Source organism: Montipora capricornis, chromosome 5 (genome assembly GCF_036669925.1).
Source record: "Montipora capricornis isolate CH-2021 chromosome 5, ASM3666992v2, whole genome shotgun sequence".
Classification (NCBI taxonomy): Eukaryota; Metazoa; Cnidaria; class Anthozoa; order Scleractinia; family Acroporidae; genus Montipora; species Montipora capricornis.
Window position 1 is genome coordinate 27,106,978 of NC_090887.1, and position 19,910 is coordinate 27,126,887.

Below are 19,910 nucleotides of genomic sequence, written 5' to 3' on the forward strand. Positions count from 1 at the left end.
ATCAAGAGCTTGCTTGCAGGTTGACAAAAATAAAGCTATTTGCTCTAAACGGGCCGGAAAATTAACTAGCGCGGCAGACCACCCTTCAAAGAAGTGAAACAAAACTCCACAATGAGCATACCGTTGGACAAGTTTATTTAAAACGTAAAATCAACAGCTTACCTTTGGTGAGTTTTCTACGTTTCATTTTATTTATTTAAGTTTCTAACTAATTCAATGTGCGTGTTTTTAAAACCCTCGTAGGTTCAAGCAATCCGTTTCGTAAAACATTTTGGGAAAATTGAGTTTCTCGAATGTTAAAACAAAGTCGTTAGTATACAGTAAGTGTATAACTTCTACTATTGTGGAATTAGTGAATACTAACTGCTAGTAATTGCTTTACGTTTGCCAAGTCAATAATTTTTTTAAATAAGTGTAATTGATTTCAGTCTTTGGAAAACTAGCTGCTTGGTGACGAACGAAAAGAAAAAGTCCTCGGAAGGATTCGAACCTACGGATAAATTAACTGAATAAATACTTGAAAGAAAATTCGCCCACCCAAGTCCCCCTGTTACTAGTTGGGTGTGATAACCACTACACCACCAGGACAACCATGCTGGCAATACATCCATCAAAGAGGTGATTTACGTGGTTAGGGCGTGGACCTCCCAGGAAATTTTCTTTCAAGGTGACAAGGTAAGGGAGCCAATATCTCCCCAACTAAGGATCAAGTTAACGATACACGACCGTAGTCAACTTAGCGGATGACAAGGAAGGATCCACGAAGGATACAGGCTAATTTTATTTGTGTATGAACAGTATATGAAAGAAACACTGACCCCGTACACCCCAAATAGACATATTTTCAACTGAATAAATGTTTGAAAGAAAATTTCCCGTGAGCGGGATTTGAACCCACGTTCCCCCGCTACTAGTCGGGTGTGATAGGGAGCTGACGAAACGAGGACGACGGCGGCTACGAGGACTTCATTTAAAAATACAAGTTCGCGTTATTCATATCACTACGAAGCTTTTGGTGTCGTTTCGCGTTAAAAATGTGTATTAACTGTCGAGGAATTAAACTGGTATGAGTGGGTTGGAAGCGAAGAGAGAGAATTGAAAATTCATCGTCATGTGCTAACGACCTCCACAGAACCTTGAATTTGGTCATTTAACGTCGTCATTTAGGAGATGACGGCAAAAAAATGTACCAAAACGTAAAACGCACGTGCAGAGCGTGCAGAGCCATTGTTTTTGCCCACTAAACCTATTGTTTTGTAGCGTTGTCGCTGCCGTCGGCGTCGTCGTTTCGTAAGCTCCCTATTACACCACTAGGACAACCATGCTGGCAACACAGCAATCGAAGAGGTGATTTACGTGGTAAAGGCGTGGGTCTCCCGGGAAATTTTCTTTCAGGGTGACAAGGTAGGGGAGCCTATAACTCCTGCAAACCTCCGATCGGATGCTCTACCCATTGAAATAACAGAATTCATGTAGAGCAAAGGTGGTTTCTCTGGGTCCTGAATGAACAATCTGATTTTTTAGTTGTTCTTTCGCACGTCGCCAAGCAACAAGTTTCCCGACCTTCCCACAGACGCATAACATCTTAACCCTTTCATTCCCAAGATCAAAACGTTCATTCTCCTAACTAGTACAATAGATTTCTTTGTTGAGCAGTCATGAGAATTTGGTGTTATATCAACATCACACCCTTTAAGCTAATAATTATCTTCATTCTCAATACCTGTGTGACTAACATTTCATTGAAATTTTGAGGAGAATTAATGCAGGGTTATAAGGTGGTTTTTATCTGGGTCCTGAAAGGACAGTCTGGTTTTTAAGATGTTCTTTCGCACGTCGCCAAGCAACTAGCTTTCCAATCTTCCCACGGACGCATTACAACTTAACCCTTTCATTCCCAAGATGAAAAGGTTCATTCTCCTAATTAGTACAATAAATTTCTTCGTTGAGTAGTCATGAGAATTTGGTGTTACATCAGAATCACACCTCTTAAGCTGATAATTAACTTCATTCTCAATACCTGTCTGACTGAAATTGTGAGGAGAATTTACATGCTGATAATTCCTGGTAGTCAAAAGGTTAAAACTTTTGTGTCATTTTGTTTGTTTGTTTTTTTCAGAAATTCCAAAGTAATCCGTTTGTGGCGGACTACGATTGACAAAAGCTTCTTCATTTTTCCTTTTTGATTAATCTTAGAGCTATATAAGCAAATGTCATCAGGACAACAGTCATGGCGGCCAGTGCCAGTTCATTGTACCACAAGTGATCGACGTTAATTCCTTGTGAGGACAAGTATTCATTGCCATTACTCAAGCTGCAAAACAGCAAAACAATAAAACAAATCAATCCTGAATTAAAATGATAATGATAAATATACTACTACTACTACTACTACTACTACTACTACTACTACTACTACTAACAATAAATATTAAAATATTACGTTAAATTATTTTAATAATATTTAGTATAAATACACAGGTGATTATACAAAATCGCGCGCTCTCATTGGCTCGCTATCTCGGATTATCAGCCGATAATAGTATTAGTTTTGCCAGTGTAAGTGAAGATGATTTCGAGTTGAAATGTTTTTTTTTCCTCTTTTTTGAAATAATCACTATAATTATACTAAAACAATTATTCGCCTCAGGTTCAGTGATTATCGGTGAATATTCACCTCGACTTCGTCCGTCTCGGTGAATATTCACCGATAATCACTTCGCCTTCGGCGAATAATTGTTAAATATTCTTAATGTAATAATAAGAAGGCAAAGCATGGGTTCCCTGTCAAAAACACAGACAACCCAACAAAACCAAAACATAGCCTCGACCCAAGGCCATATTAGTGGGAAACGAGAGGTTATCGCTTAGCGCCAACACTATATCACTCCGATTTATAAATAAACATATGAACACATAAAAACATAAATTTCATGACGAATATTTATTAGACCATTTTCCTTGCGGGATTTTTCAGGTCCAAAAAGAGAAACTGTCAAATTGTGCAGATCAACAGAAAAAAAATTATCTATCATAATTCGCAGGAGGGGGGTAGTAGAGCGCTGTTATACTCACTGCTCTGTGATGGAGTGGTTTAGAAAACTATGAGCACAAATGAACATACAAAGGAAACAATGGACCCTCAACCCAAAACAAAATTGAGCTGTCAGGGTGAGACGAAAATGAAAAGATGAGGTTGCCCTTCTGGCAAGCTGTTACTTGAGGTTACTAGCCCGAAGGTCTGAAGAGCTAGCCCGAAATTAAATTGTTTATAAAATATACTTCGGTCGCTTTTGAAAGCAGAAAAAGTCATGATGTTATTTACGGTGCAAAACGTTATCACGCTACGATAATTTGGCCACATAACATTATCATTTTCTCTCAGGAGCTTTCTGCTACACACTTTTTGGTATAAAAGCTCAATTTATCATCAGAAATGGGGAACCAACGGTGCTTGCCCATCGGGCAAGCTACGATAAGAAAACGCTAGCCCGACAAGTCATTCCACTAGCCCCGGGCTATCGGACAGCACTTTCGTCGCGCCCTGGCTGTGTCGTATATCGATTCGATGAGATAACGGATTGAAAAGAGCTACACGGTATTTGTAGCCTCCAGTTGGCGGTTTTGCCTTTTGGAGGGCGAATGTGAGCGACAAAGCCGCGAGGGGAATGGAGCAGGAGGCGGCTTCGAAGCGCTTCCTCTCCGAGAAAGACATTGCTGCTTGCTACAGAGGTTATAGACTCTGGAAAAGGGGAAAAAGCTTTGCGCCATGATGTATGTGGAGCTGCTGCAATCCTAGACCTTCACATTTCACGGCCGGTGCCTTAACCACTCAACTTCGCTAACAATATCGACAACAAATTGCGAATAAAGAAGACAAACCAAAGGGTCGAGTTCGCTGGACAATGGAAGTGAATGTTGTGAAGCTCATCATTGATCTCTAGTATCTAAAAGACAATGGATGAAATAATTACGTACCCAAATATGGGAATAGGGAGTTTAACAAACGACGACGGCAACGACAAGGACAACGCCAAAAAGCAGTAATATTATTGGTTAAAACAGGAAAAAAAATCATGCTGCACGGGCGGCACGCATTTTGTACCTTTCTTTCCCGTACTCGTCAAAACAACAACGACAAATTACCAATTTTAAGGTTTTGACGACAACGTGGACAAACAACACTGAATCTTTCCTTCTCTCTGTTTGTTTCAAATCCGCACGTACCATGCAATAAGGTTATAGCCTACTTCGCCCATATTATACAACATAAACAAAGTTGGGAACGTCATGAAACACTTAGAATAGCTCAAACTAATAGTTTGAAACTTTAAAGCGCCACTGCCCTTCTTAGCGTTTTTCAAAAACTAGACAACAACTAATAATAACTAAACACTCATTATAGCTGATTCAGAGATCGCGACATTCATACACAACATTGAAACTCTGATTATTCCAGTAAAGAGCCTGGGCGTATAGAAAACCGTATGAACACAAGTGCATTTCGTGATTTATGGGCACGAGTGATGTTTTGAAAGTTCTCAAAATTACGTCGAGTGCTGCAATTTGAGAACTTTCAAAACAGCAGGAGTTACTCCATCATCGTGTTTCTATAGCAACGTCCGTGTTGCACTCTATAACCTACTTATGCATTCGTCATTGACCAATCAGAATTGGATATTCTGTCGAGAATACTAAAGTTACCTCCATTGCATAGCGGAATATGCTGATATATTTTATCCATGCCAGCCAACTTAGAACAGAGTTTAGATTTATTAAGACACCACCAAATACCTGTTAGAGAACAGAAAATAAAAGAGCTATTTTACGAAACTGATTTTAAAGCGAGAAAAAAAAGGAGGAATAGCAAAAGCCAGCCTGCATAGATGGGTTTGTCCGGGCGCCAGGCAAAATTCTAACGACGAACGGCCAAGCCGATAGAAGAAGTGGAGAGAATGTGTTTTTATTACAAGTCTCCGAATTATTAGTTTTAGTGAGGCTGATTGTCGAATGCGTGTATATCAAAAAAGTATTCCTTTTTATACAAAAACATATTTTCTGAACTTGTGTGGATGAAAATAAATTGCTTCGTTTATTGCTGATATAAAAAACGAGAATCGTAAAGAAGCAATAGTGTGGATGGGGCTTTCCAATGAAAACAGTTCGTTGTGAATAACCATAGTTAATTGAGGGGCTGGTTTTGAAACTCGGCAAACATCAAAGGAGCAGAAAAAGAAGCCAAGATTTAGGTGGGAAAGTCCACGACCGTGCACAATCTTTTGTTTTGCGCTCATACACTATGTATAAATTACGTAACCAACACGTTTCTATTGGTTAGTTCCTCAGTACGGAGTAAACAACTGTTGTGTTTTGTGCACGGTCAAGGCCAAAAAAGAGAAGAAAAACCTACAACAAAGAAATTTGACCGGTTTCATAACTATTCCCCTGTATTAACTATGGAATGATGAAAATAAACTTGATTTAACAGGGAGCCGAATTAAAACACAATAAAGAAAATCCCCTAACATTAAAAGCAAAAACGGAGTCAATCAATAAATTGAAAAAAAATCACTTACCATCATGAACACATAAGGTAGACCAACAAGGAGGTTTGCTATAGCGAAGGTCCGTACACATGCGCTTACAAAGAAACCCACACTGCAGGCACAGAGATTCGTCAAAATGAGGGTGAACGTAAAAATAAAGAACTTTGCAACTTGACGATCAAGGCCTGCAAGAAAACTGGAAAAATTTGGGGTATTTGGTGCTGAGAATATACTAATAAAATAACGTCACAATTTGAGCAATGGACTTAAAAAGAGCTTCACTAGGATTCGAACGTATGACCCCTTCCAGAACTCCAAAAAATTTCCCTGATCCCAACAGATGCGGCTTCGCAGCTCAATTGATAAAGCATTTTATTATATAAACACCAGTGAAATACCAAGTGAGCTTTCGCGCGAAAACAGGATATCTTCACACGCGAAAAGATCACTGTTGCTATGTTTACATATAGAACGCGCCTTTCGATGCCTTTCGTGAAACGATTTAGTATTTCATTGGTGTTTATATAATAAATAGAATATTACATGGCCGCTTGGAGATATGAAATTTCTCTTCTCGTGTTGGAAAATATTTCACGAGTGAGCGCAACACCAATGAAATACTTAGAGCGATTTCCGTATGACCTTGAAAAAGTGTTCGCAATTTGTTTCAAGGACCAATGTTTGGCAAGATTAAAACAAACCACCTCCTCATTCCCGCCAAGGAAACTTCTAACATGGGCAGTAAACTGTTCGATTGCCCAATCACATTGCTGCATTTCAAATGATGTCAAAGCGAAACTTTCCAGAGAGTTCCATGGAAAGATGACGTTATTTGCATCCGTGTTTGCTAAGCCAATGAAAATACGCGCTCGTTCGTTTTTGTTCGATAAGCCAATTAAATGTTTTGCATTTTTGTTTACATTCTGTTTTTCCGTTTATTTTTCAAGGTCATATGAAAGTCGCTATCTCTTAATCCAGCATGAGCGTAAAATTTTGTTTCATTTTTCAAACTTTTTTGGTGAAAGTTTCATTTCCTTATTTTTGTTTTTTCAAGAATATCAATGTTCAACAAACTTTAGGAGAAGAGAAATAAACTCCTTGGTTAATTTTCAATCTGGGATAATTGAACAAACGGGATCCGGGAGGGTAAGCGAATACTTAGGAAATCACATAATGCTCAACGAAAACAATTACCTGTCATAAAGTAAACAACGACTGAAAATATAGAGGCAGGTACAAGACGAAGGGGGATGAGGTCACAGAAGACTTTGGCCAAAAATTACACCGAGATTCTGTAATATCCACTCGCTGATTCGTGTCTGCAATGCAAAGAAAAGTCAAGGTTAAAAATGGTAACAGAGCTTTCTTGCGCCAAGAATGAAGAAAAGGCGTAGAAGGTGAACTTCTGGCGCCAGTTGCCTGAAGGGTGGATAACGCTATCTACTGGATGAATCACTATTCACTGGATAACGTAATAATTGGCTTTGCTAGTGTTTATCCACTGGATAGCCTTATCCACCTTTCGAACAACCGAGGCCTGCTGTTCTGCTGAGGGGGGAGGGGGGGGGGGGGGGGGGGGAGAAAAGGTGAAAAAATTGTCGGCTACAATATAAACTACTTAAATTGATTCAATCACATTTTGACGTTTTCTGTGATCCACTACTTAACAGACGCACGGCAACAAGGAATCTATTTGTTTTATAAAATTTTTTGATGATGACGTCGGTTATGCGTCTGTCCTCTAATAGATCATAGGTGAGAACCAATCAAAACGAGCGCATGATTGAGCTTATTATATAATAGAAAATAGAACAATATTCAACAACTGACATGAATGTTGGTCTTTCCTTGATGAATAACTCAACTGCAGACAAATTTCCAAAAACCGTGTTCATCACCAAGAAGAAGAACACACCCACCCTGAAGGAAAAAAAAAGAAGAGAACAAAAGAGTAAAGTAAAATAACATCAATTCAGCCTCTCCTTCAAAGCCTTTGAACATTTCGCGCCACATTCTCAGCAAATCACAGCGACGAGCGAAACAAATTATCACTTGCTCGCGTCAAGTTTTCCAGCGTTTTAAAAAGGCTATACCACCATGAAGCAGATACATGATGATGATGTCAGTATCGTGGGTATGAACTTACGATGCGGTGAAACATCACCAGACAATTAAAGAGATTTCCCCATTGTTATCCGAGTTCCTAGAGGTTGGTTGCAATTCACCTAATACTGAGGTTGATTTAGCAATAGAACGGGAACCTCAGTTGACGACGCAAGAGAACGCGGAAAAGTCTGAACTCTACATTAATCTGACATAATATGGACATTTTTCTGCGCGCGCCGTTGTCAGCTGATGTTCCCGTTCTGTTGCTAAATCAGCATTAAACGCCGAAACGAACGGTTTTAGTTTAAACAGAGTTAATAGAGGAAACTGTGTAGGAAAGCCGGCGAACTTCAACGGGCCAAAAACAACGGAGCGCTTTCTGGCATTGAACGTACCTGTCACGTGACTCTGACCATGCAGGACAGGCTAAGATGGCGGAAGGATTAGACGAGTTGAAAACTTTCACAACTTTCAAGACAATTTTTAGATATTTAAAATATGATGAAAAATAGCTGCATGAGCAATTTACAGCCACACGTAATGATAAGTTCTAGTCACATCAAAATGACTAAAGAAATACTTATGAAGGAATGTCTTCCCTACTTTCTGTGCGTCATGATAAATAACATGATAAATAAACAGTCACCTGTTTTGAATACCGTGTTCATCTCTCTTGAGTTGATAATAAATTGCGCCGACAATTGGAGCAAAAATAATCATAACAATCAACTGTGGGGAAAAAATTAACTAATAATTAGCACAAAATAACGAAGAAAACTAGATATCATCATTGTTCAGTCGGACCTCCTGTTAAAAATGGCGGTTACGCGGGCAACGTGGTGATGGCGGCAAGGCTCACGCGGCCCTGTTTGAGCTTTGGGCAACCTCGTCCCCAGGGTATTCTCGGCTTTCAACATGGCATGTGAAAAGTCGATAAGATCCTGGAGCGAGGTTGAGCTTTGGGGTGCGAACGCCAAAATTGTTAGCTTTCAGTTTGTAAGGTCTAAAGGAACCGACTTTAAAATGGTTAGCTTTCAGTTTTCAAGCAACGAATTTTGAAATGTTAGGCATTTTGTAAAAACAGCCCTGCCGACTATGGTCAAATTGAAAAGGCACATTAAAAATTAACCATAATCGTAAATTCAAAGGCAAGGATGGGTTGTTGTGATGGTCGATCTGATATACACAGCCAACGTAAGGAAAGTTTATTGATTCGTCAGTTGAAACAAACGCTAGATGAAAAAGTCGGCAGTGAAAAATGTTTGCTTTATCAACTAGTCAGATGTCACTGCATAGTGGCTGTGTTCTCAATAGAGTTACCAGTCTCTCACTAAATGTGACATATGGATTTTCCAAATAGGTCATTTTCGAAATATCAAATATTCAGCTTGATAATGAGGCAGTGACAGTAATAGAAACACTTTGGAATGAATGTGAAAAATATTTACATGCCATCCACTTTCCGTTGTCTTTGACCTCATGCCTTACTATCAAGCTGAATTTTAATATATCGGAAAAGGTCTATTGAAATAACCTTTACTACTGAAGACGAATGTTTATGTTGAGGTCTACGAAACATCACGTTAAAAATTGAAATTAAAAAAATTCTAATCAAGTTAAGTTTATTAAGTTAATATCAAGTTAATAAAAACAACGCTAACCAGAAAATAGCTAAAGCTAATCTAGGCGGGTAGCAAGTGGGACTGTTTACAGAGTAAATATAGTTGTGAGTATTACATAAGTAAAGAAAAGTATATAAGTATATATGCACACCAGGAGGGGGGTGGGGGATGTACTTGGGTCAACGCTGGCCTATCAGAACCCCTACGCTACCAAAAGTATCCCGTTGAGATTCAGGTGTCTCTCAAAGACAATAGACCATTTCTGAGTTCATGTCTGCTTCCTCTTCAAAGCGAGTCTAAGTGCAAAGTTCTTGTTATGAAAATTAGTTTTCATTCATATGTAAAATAGAACTAATTACCATCACAAAAACTTTGCACTTAGACTCGCTTTAAAGAGAAGGCGCACATGAACTCGTAAACTGCTTAAGTTGTTCAGATAAGTACAAGGATCACTTCTCCCTTTCATGTTGGAAGCGTTTGCCGATAACGTTAAATCTAACACAAAACTGCCAACAAACCCCTTAAATTAAGCGATCGGATTCAAGTTCAGATAAAGGCAAGAAAAAAAGGTTGGTTTAATCATGTCCAAACAGCAGGATCACAAACAAAAAAATGTTCAGCGGATCCGAGGCTCACCCAAATCCACCGAAGTAGCCATGGGCCAGGGGAATTTCCTTTACTTACCTTGACATTTTGAAAAGCTATGGAATGCCTTACGATAAGAGCACACTTCTAATATTTCATGATTTGAAAATTTCCAGAGAGCACATACACTGATGCCCATCTATGTGCTACACGTGAAACTTAATTCATTACAAGTGGAGAGATCATAAATTACAGATACATAAAACCAATGACTTTCTTTATAGAAGTGTTGGTCGCTTTGCTCGTGGCAGAGACATGTTGTGGCCAAGTGTTTTGGGAAACAGCGGAGGATATTTACGAAACTAAGCATAACAGATAAGATATGAATGTCATTCTATTTGAACTGCCCACACTAACTTTTTTTTGTAGAGAATGATTGTCCCACTTTCTATCTTGACCTCTAAGCCATAAGCAGAAAAGTGAAGAGATGCATTCATTGGTGATGACTAGGGAATACTTGCAAGAATTCCGAGAGCTCCTACAGCAGTCGAGACAACATCGGAAGGTCAGCAAGTTACGGGACTGCAGTAGACAATTAACTATGGCTGACATACTCCCCGCATAAATGTTCTTAAGAATTTGACTTTACTTCAAAGAAGACTGGGATTAAACTTAGTTCCCAGAAGCGTTTCCTTTCGCTCCACCAAAACGGTGGAACGCAGAAGGATCTCAGTACAGGAGTTTTGAAAGTTAATGCGCACAACATATTGTGTTTTAGGTTTGCGAGCTATTCCTCCACTTGAAGAAACGAGACATAAAATGATGACATATCTCCTTGATCGCCATAACAACTCAAGAGACAAGAGATTCACTCCATATTATGACGTCGTGTTTGTTCTCGATTCATCCGAGTCGATATCCAGGGCCGACTTCAATGTCAGTGTAAGTGTTGTGAAGAGCCTGGTGACAAGGTTTGAGCCTGACTCACGATTCGCTGCAATAACATTTGGTGCCAATGCCTCTGTAAGCTTCAATTTTAAGTCACCCAAGGTAAGCAAAAGAATCAACACAGGAACTGTTCTAATGGCAAAAGGTCGCCAATTGTAGCCCGTACCAGGCTTTCAGATTAGAGAACTTAAGCAACGACAACGGCGGAGACGGCAATGAGAACGTCACAAATTTACATAATTACTGGGCAGTTTGCACGCCTTGCACGTGCATTTTTCGCTTTTGTCCATTTCTTTGCCGTCGCCAGCAAAACAACAACGTAAAATAGCCAAATTTGAGGTTTTAGGAAGAACCTCAGCAATCGAGGATAAATTATAATTTTCTCGCCTAAATTAAGCGCCGTTCCGACCAATGTAATTTTTGAGGAACTACCACAAGCTTGTCATATTCAAAAGGTTGAAATAGTCACCAAGTCATGATTACAATAACGCGAATTTATATTTTGAGATGACGTTCTCGTTGCCGTTGCCGTCGCGTCGTTGTTGCTTAAGTTTTCTACTGTGGGATGTGCGGGAAATCAAAGCTGAATTCCGCGCGCCGAAGGAGCGCGCGCGGAGCACAAAGATTAAGGTCCCATGGATACGAGAAATGTTGGTTTTAGCTATGACGTCATTCGCGACCGTCCGTACTACGGCCACCCCTCCATGTATGCCAATGTGACCTCAGTTAGACTAAGTGAAGGGTTTATGTGGTTTGCATGGGCAAACATAATTGCTTTTTCTGGACTGTTCGAAATGATTTTTCACGGAAAAACCTCTGCTAAAGGATGGAAAAAATCTCAGGGAAATGCTTTCAAGCAATTTTAGAACGGCAGCTGGAAAACAACATAAACATTTGCGTTGGAGCCATGATTTTTAAATGCAACGAACTACTTCGTGGCCGTCTTTTTGGCGTTGATAAAATGAGGTATTCTAAGCCACATTGCTATAAATAATTAAGTCCAGAAAAGTTAATTAGTTTCATAGGTCTTTGAGGATCCATGTTTTCAACCGAACGCAAATGAGATAAATAACCCGGAAGCTCCGCATTCAGGCTTGGCTATATCTATATATTAGCAGAAGTGCGGCCAAAACAATAAAAACTGGGGACTGGGAATAAAAGGCGCATACTCTCCCCAAGCTCTTTCGTTTATTTGCACACCTAAACCTGATGACACAAGACCTTATTAAACAAAGTTAATGCAAAGTGTTCCTCTCAAGTCTCTTCACTGTTCAATTCTAGACTTTCTTTGGTTATTCACCAGCTCACAACTGAACTACTCCTCAGTAAAATGCACCATCAAGGAGGAAACAAGAGCATACTGAATGCTCTCGAAACGACACAAAACGGACTGCTACTGAAGCGCGACTCTGGAGTCCGCGTAGGAAGCCAAAAGAGAGTGGTACTGGTAACTAATGGGCCGGCTACTGAAAACCTACAGAGCTTAACTTGGGCAGCCAGTCGGATCAAGGCACTCGGACCAGAAATCTTTCTTGTGGCCCTAGGCGACAGGATACCCAGTGTTAAGGAGCTTGTCGCGAAACCGAGTTCGACGGATACACATTTTTATCGCATATCCGATATGAGCGCTTTCAAGCAAATAGTAGATGGGATTCCTGTGCACATTTTTTACCGAGACTACTATTTTGATGACTGAGGTCACGAAGCTTGGAAATCAAATATGCCCGGTGTGATTTGTAGCATTAGAATCATGACTATTTTCTGGGTTAAATTAAACGAAGAGGAAAGAACGGACAGGAAGAAAATTTGCTAAAAGACTTCTGTAAATTGCTTATTACACCTGAAATGGTTAGTCTTTGTAAGAACTTTAACTAAACCGTGGGCAACGCCTAACAATTTTTCATCAACTTTGAGCGGTGTATCACTGATCGGAAAGATCAGTAGGTATAAAGAGATGCATTGATCAACACTGACTCACTCGGGAATACTCGGGAAAGAAAAACCCGACGGCTTTAAACAGGAGTCGAAGATATGACCTTCCGATTACTACGGATACTCTACCACTAAGCTACAGTAGACTTGTGGTTGCTAGGCAACTGAACTAGGGTTAGGTGACAACTGCCCTTAAAAAATTGGTTGCATTCTCACCGCCAGTGAGAAATAAACACATTTTCCAGAATATTTGTTTTTTTGCGGGGATGAAATCCTCTATTTTCTGTGACTTTCTTGAATGCAGAAAATCCCGTAAACATTTAATAAATAACGGAGCGGTTGACGCTATCATAATGATAACTTAACGAAGCCATTTCCTCGAAGAGGACGAAGTCGATGTCTTCATTAATAATTTTATATGCAAGGTTTCCCCAAAAGCGGAATTTTTGAAAGATTTATTCTTTAAAATCCAACATAAACGCAAACGTTATGCTTTAAAAAACAAACAAAACAAAATATTTAATGGCAAATAAAAACAATGCGTAAATACCGTTTTCATTCAGACAAGATGATGATAGCAAAAACACTCCACTTAGGATACTAACGGAGTATAAATAGAAAGCACAAGGCAAGCGTGATTTATTTTGGCAATTAACGCAATAGTTCCTTAAGATAGCGTGACAAGCCAAAAAAATAAGCCCAAGGTGAGCCAACGTGGGAGTCTCTCACCTGTACAATTGAAGTCTGTGGATTTCTCAGTATGTTTTTCGCTGCTCGTCCAGATACTGTTACCAGCTAAGAAAAACAAAGTCACTTCAAGAAACTTTCAATCGCTGATGACACCACGACGCAAGTTTAGCTCTTAAAATCCTATCGATATTTGAGAATATGGTGTTGGTCAGGAGCTCATCAAAGGGGTCTCTATCTCTCCTATACTTGGCATGGGAGTCTATCCTTTCCCGAGTAGATTTATTTATAGAACGCTTCCCTTGGGAGATTCTGAACGCACACTGTTGTAAAAGCCAATCAAAACAGAGGTATCTCAGCGTAAAGGGAAACATAATACTTTTCGCGGGAAAAACCTGTTCCTAAAAATGAATTTACTGTTATGTTATTTATTTATTTGAGCAAGTTGAAGTTGTGGCAACTATTTAGCTGATGTGGACCTGCTATACCCACCCACTCATATACTCACAGAGGACAGCCACAACACCGGGAACTTCATCCCCTACTCTTCTCGAATAGTGTGTGGGTTCTTTAACGTCCCACAGGGAACTAATGAACATGGAAGATGTTTGTGAAAGTCTAACCATTTGCGGATGTAATTACAAAGGCAGCACTTTCTCCTCAGTTATTTTAAGACCCTGAGTGTTGGTCCGGCCGGAGTCGAACTCACGACCTCCCGCATGGCAGCCCGGTGCTCAACCAACTGAGCCAAACTCGGGAAAGTGTTGACTCAAGGAATTAGTGGAGATAGAGGCTCCCCTTAATGAACTCCTGTGTTGATCTCTCATTCACTCTGGGGGCACCTGTGAACTCTACTTTTTACTCAATTAATATTGTAAACTGCACGGCTGCCATTTGCGCCATAAAGCAGTCTGGCAAAAGTCCCCTGCAAAAATTTTGAACATTGCCCCTGAAAATCCCCAAGGGGAGTGGTTAATTAAGCACTCATTCGTATTCAGAATCGAAAGACAAGTAACCCATCAGCACACCTGACTGCAAAATGAAGTAGCATAGGTTATCTTGTCCCCTTCAGAAACTACCACGCTACCCTGGCTGGCAGAGAATTCCTGCAGGATTGGCTTCGTGGAATCCTGGACAATTTTAGCAAACTGTGACTTCCTGAAGATCTCCGGCAAATTTGGAGGCTTAGTTGAGGAATGGCCCTCTCCCATCGACACAACAGTTGTTTCTAAAAAATAACAATCATGTTATTAGCTACATCCTTTGTTTTGAAAAAAAGTTAAAACTACAATCCGGGTCAAAAGACTTCAGGACACTTGTCAAATCTTGGGCGAAAAGTAGAGAATTTACTGTACAGGCTTCCATCGTTATATGAGCAACGCGTGTTCTTCTTTCGCTGCCCAACAGTTTTGACCAGGATTGTAGTTCATTCTTAAGTTATAACATCCTGGGCATTTTAGCGTGACAGCGAGTAACTATTAAACTGGCTGCACAAGAATAAATAAAATAAGAGAATGTTAAGTTCTGGATTCATAACTGTAAAAGATTACGACTCAGAAAGGTATAAAATCACGGGATCGAAATATTTCAGCTGCATTACTTTGCCTTCATCAGTCGGACTAGTAGTGAGTGGTTGCATAGCAGTCACAAGACGGAAAGCGGTCAAGTGCAACATGCCCTCTACCTTTCAAATGACGACTATCGACAATTCCTAATTTTCTCTGGATTGAGAGTTATTGTCAATTAAGATTACCCTGTCCCAGGACTTCTGGTAGCAGATGAAAACAGAAAAAGTAAAAGCTGTATTTCTGGACAGTATTTAAGCCCGGAGCACCCACTTTAAAAGAACCATTTTCATCCACTTAACCAGTAAAGATCAACTGGCTGACAATTGTACCAACTCTACTTAGTATAAATAAAATCATTGTTGAATAGTGGTTAAGTAAAGTGCTTGATTTTAAAATTATTAGCTTTCTCTTGAGGTTTCGTAACCAACATTTTCTTAGCGGGTGATAATACACGTTTACAACAGCATTGGGAAGAAAAAATATTGACATATTAAAAAGTAATAGTGTTCTCGCAGCTAGCGATGTGGTAGTCTAGTGGTTACCTGAAAGGGTGTTTAATTGAACATTCCCAGGTTCGAGTCCTCCGAGTTCAGGCATTGGGGTTCGGATTTTATTAACAGATTTAATTTCCCACAATCCCTATCAAGCGCTAAGCGTCCTAAATTGACGATAATTGTACCGACGTAATGACGATAATAGTCAATTTAGGATTAGGATTAGGAATTGTCGATAATCGTCATTTCAGAGGTAGAGTATGGGTTGTCAAGTGATGGGTTCTGACTTGTTCCCATATCTCAGAATGCGCTTGGACGATGAGCGCCTGGGAACTCAAAAACAGATTTACTTGGATCCAGATTCCGCTGATTGAGAACGAACGCGGTCTTTGGCTGGTGATGGAGCCTATTTATTCCACTGACATTAAATTATTCGACTTAATATAACTGGTACTTGCAACAGCGGAAGGGAAAAACAATGAGGGATTCAGGAGGGGAGGGGAGACAAGGGTTAGCAGATGGGAGGTAGAGAAAGAAAGGAAAAATAGGGGAGGAGTCAGACTATACCTGAGCTGTTACTTAATCGGTGAGCAGCGTCACATTCGTTTATTACATCCATGAAAAAGTCTGCTGGATTATTATGTGGTTCACAAACAAAACCTTTAAGCAAAAAAATAGAAGCGTAAACATGAAGGAAGATATGTGCTATCTAAATGTAACGTGCGTGCGGACTATACAAATCACGCATAGCCAAAAATCCTACATTACCCGAAAATGAAAGAAAGAAAGGCTGAGATGGGCTGAAACTTAATATTGTAAGTCAATTAAATCAGAGGGATTCAGCCCGTTTTTACTGAGGTGGTAAGGTGTTCAACTTTAGGTAACAACTTCAAAAGTATGGGCATCGAAATCTTAAAAGCAAGATTTATCCATTGCAGAATGTAGAAAGTTCAGTTTCACAGCGCAATGCCCTTTTTTAGTCTAACTCACTGAAACGTCAATCACAAAATAGCCATATGAAGAACATATGAGGCCGTTGACGGTTGCAAAATTACTTGGGTTAATTGCAAATGTACATAAGCCACATAGCAAATCACACGCAAAGCAAATACGGGCAGCTCCGGAAAGGGCACCACAACACCGGGCTCTTCTACTTTCAGAAAGGTGGCTGAAAAGCTGAAAGCCACAAAGACCCTGGAGACGAGGTTGCGAGCAAGTTCTTCGATTGCCGCCGATGTGGTGCAAGATTTTTGCGGCAATTGAATGGCTCAAGAATACAAAAGCAAAGCAATGGGCGAAATTATATTCCACAATCAGGTGAAAAGCGCATTACGAATTATAATAATCACCTATATCCTCAAAGTACTTCATTGCTTGATTTGCGGGGCCCTGGTAAACAAACTCGCCATTGGACAGTAATGAAATGGTATCAAAGGTCTTAAATATAGAGTAGCGAGGCTGGTGTATGGACATAATCACGGTTTTGCCACGGTGACCGAGCCTATAAAGGATAAAGCGACAGTAAATGACATTGTGAAAACTGATGGGTCATGAAACTTATCCTCAATGACCGACAGTCTACACGGCACTACAATGGGGGACAAGATTCCAGGTGGCAGTCAACGAAAACCTTTTTTTAAATAAGGAAGAAATATCGTTTATGTCACTCGAGGAAGAAGGACCTGATTTGCGATTAGAGGGGGTGTTTACCGTTCCCCCCTTCCACCTCCTACAATGTTGTTGAAAGCAAACAACTATATTGCCAGTTTGGAATGTACAACTTTTTTTTTCTGGGGGGGGGGGGGGGGAGGGGGTTGTGATGCATAGATTAATCTGCATGTCGCGAAATGTCCCAAGAATTTTAAACGAAATGTCTCAAGAAGTTTAACCATCATTGTAGTTCTTTGTCACCGGTTAGAAATAGTACGATTAGAGTGTCTGCCTTCGTCATTTATTTGTTCTGAGTAGGACTAACAACGCTCTAAGCAACAGTTTTCAATCATACCTGCAGTGATTACTTGACTGGCAATACTTAAATGAATCTTAACGACGGAAGCCTTGTCCACTCCATTGAATATACCATATCCGTATTTTAAAAGGTATTTGCATTTCAAACGGTTTTCATCAGCGTGAACTGCCGTTTTAGCATGATAAAAGTATTTGTTTTACGTTTGAAAAGGTATTCTTTCATTACGTTGAAACGCTGGAAAACGCCGAGTAAAACGCTGAGGGACAAGGTCAAATTCTGTAGTCAAAGAATTCGACCGCGCTCTTTCACACATTCTCGAGTGGCTGTTCACGCGCAGGAATTTCTTCACAAAGAATTTACTTTAGCGAGGCAGTAAAGACCTTCCCTACCCTTGAAGAAGCTGAACAACGGACACAGCTGTGGCTGCATCCAGCCCAGTGGTTGGCTCATCAAGAAACAAAACAGATGGTGCCAATATAAGTTCCATTCCAATGTTGGTACGTTTGCGTTTACCTCCAGATATTCCTCGAATAAACTCGTTTCCAACCTGGCGGATGAGCAAATAAAATTAATGAATTTACGCACAGATGAGCTCCGTGGATGATTTCCACTTTTCTCAGTTCCAGAAATTTGCAAGAATATTTTTTCTGATGTGTTTTGTTTGATGTTATTTCTGGACAGCATCAGTAAAGCATTGTTTCTTGGCTATGTTAGGGCCCAAGAAAACGGCTTACCACTTGCCGAAAAATTCTAGAACTCTCAGGAAGACTGGTACAGCGCTTTTGTAGGGTTTTGTTTCTCCGCTAGCCCTTTTCATGAATGGCAATAATTGAAAAGGCTCGGCATAATTTTAAAAGCAATCCCCTAATTTTTAAATTTTAAATCATTTCATGCAAAGACAGTTGCCGCTGATTTCATATAGAATTGTGGCTCAGTTGCTTGAGCAGCGGACTTTCGTGCGGAAGATCACGTGCTTAATGGAGGAGACTGCTTAACCCATTCACGCCTCAAACGCCCGAGGACGCCCCCCATTGACGAGTAAAATCTGTCAAGTGTCACTCCCAGGGGTCAGTTGGTTAACCCATTCACACCTCAAACGCCCTAAGATGCCCCCCATGTACGAGTAAAATCTATTAAATGTCACTCCCAGGGGTCAGTGGGTTAACCCATTCACACCTCAAACGCCCTAGGACAGCCCCATTGACGAGTAAACTGGTCTTGCGTTAGACAGAGTAAAATCTATTAAGTGTCACTCCCAGGGGTCAGTGGGTTAACCCATTCACACCTCAAACGCCCTAGGACACCCCCCCATTGACAAGTAAAGTCGTCTGGTGTTAGACAGAGTAAAATATGTCAAGTCTCACTCCCAGGGGTCAATGTGTCAAACCCTAGTTGGACCCAGCGATGCTCATCTTCTTAAAACTAACTGAGGAGAAAGTGCTGCCTTTGTAATTTCATCTGCAAATGGTTAGACTTTCAAGTCTTCTCTGATAAGGACTAAAAACCGTGGGCCCCGTCTTACAACCCTTCCTGTTAACCAACAATGTGGGACCTTAAAGAACTCACATACTGGAGACCATCGATGTTGGTGGTCTAACTCTCAGAGAATTTACAAATCGCCACGAGACTGATGTGATATGTGCAGTACACAAATGTATTACCATTACCATTAGACTTATCTGTACGTACTTTAGACTCCGCCACATGAAACAAGCCCAAGTCGCTAAGAGTTTCCTCTACTCTCTTTGAACGCTCGCGTTTACTCAGCTTTCTGGAGAGTCTTAAGGATGCAGAGAAATGCAAGTTCTCTCTCACCGTTAAAGTTCCCATCACAACATCATCCTGGAAAATTATAAAAAACTAAATGCATAGAGTGGGGTTCAATTAAGTGTTGAATGAACTTCATTCGTAAGCAAGTGGTTTAGAAAGCACCAAGGACGGTGCCTACTAATTCAAAGGAATATTTGCGCGGTTTATGAGTATGCGGGAAAAGCAAAAAGAAAATTGGGGGAAACCACGCATTTTTCAAAGATGATCAATCAACAATATTAATTATAAAAAGCTTTAAAATACAAGGCAATGTATGGCGTCCTTTTCCAAAATGAAGCTTAATTATCTCTAAAAAATGCATGGTTACCCCCAAACTTCTTTTTGGATACCAAGAGCACTTGCTAAGTTATTGTTTCTCCGCGTGGTTTTTTTTTTTTTTAATTCGATGCGCAGAACGTATGCACAACAATAATAGTAGGCACCGTCCTTAAATTAACCCACTACAATTCTTAAAGCGAAGTACGATCGTCCGGGTGAGTGTAGTCCTGAGGACTGATTAGGGTGACATTGAATGATGTTTAGCTAACCTAAGCGTAACTCATCGTCAGAGTCAAGTGATTGGTGTAACGTCAGTAGATGGTATAAACGCTGTGGTCCATGATGTCACTGGTCAACTAAGCCGT

General features: G+C 40.2%; 1 protein-coding gene across 1 annotated transcript; it reads right to left on the minus strand.

The window, feature by feature from the left end:
• Window positions 1-120: 120 nt before the first annotated feature.
• LOC138050027 (broad substrate specificity ATP-binding cassette transporter ABCG2-like) lies at window positions 121-19,301 on the minus strand. The gene is made up of 13 exons (XM_068896521.1): window positions 19,147-19,301; window positions 17,847-18,004; window positions 16,838-16,989; window positions 16,056-16,148; window positions 14,455-14,654; window positions 13,469-13,534; window positions 8,299-8,381; window positions 7,377-7,466; window positions 6,741-6,865; window positions 5,577-5,731; window positions 4,705-4,794; window positions 3,883-3,947; window positions 121-2,314 (listed from the first exon to the last, which is right to left on the minus strand). Exons 1-9 carry the CDS (start codon window positions 19,285-19,287, stop codon window positions 6,826-6,828), a joined length of 1,023 nt encoding a protein of 340 aa, XP_068752622.1. The 5' UTR covers window positions 19,288-19,301; the 3' UTR covers window positions 121-2,314; window positions 3,883-3,947; window positions 4,705-4,794; window positions 5,577-5,731; window positions 6,741-6,825.
• Between the last annotated feature and the right edge of the window lie 609 nt (window positions 19,302-19,910).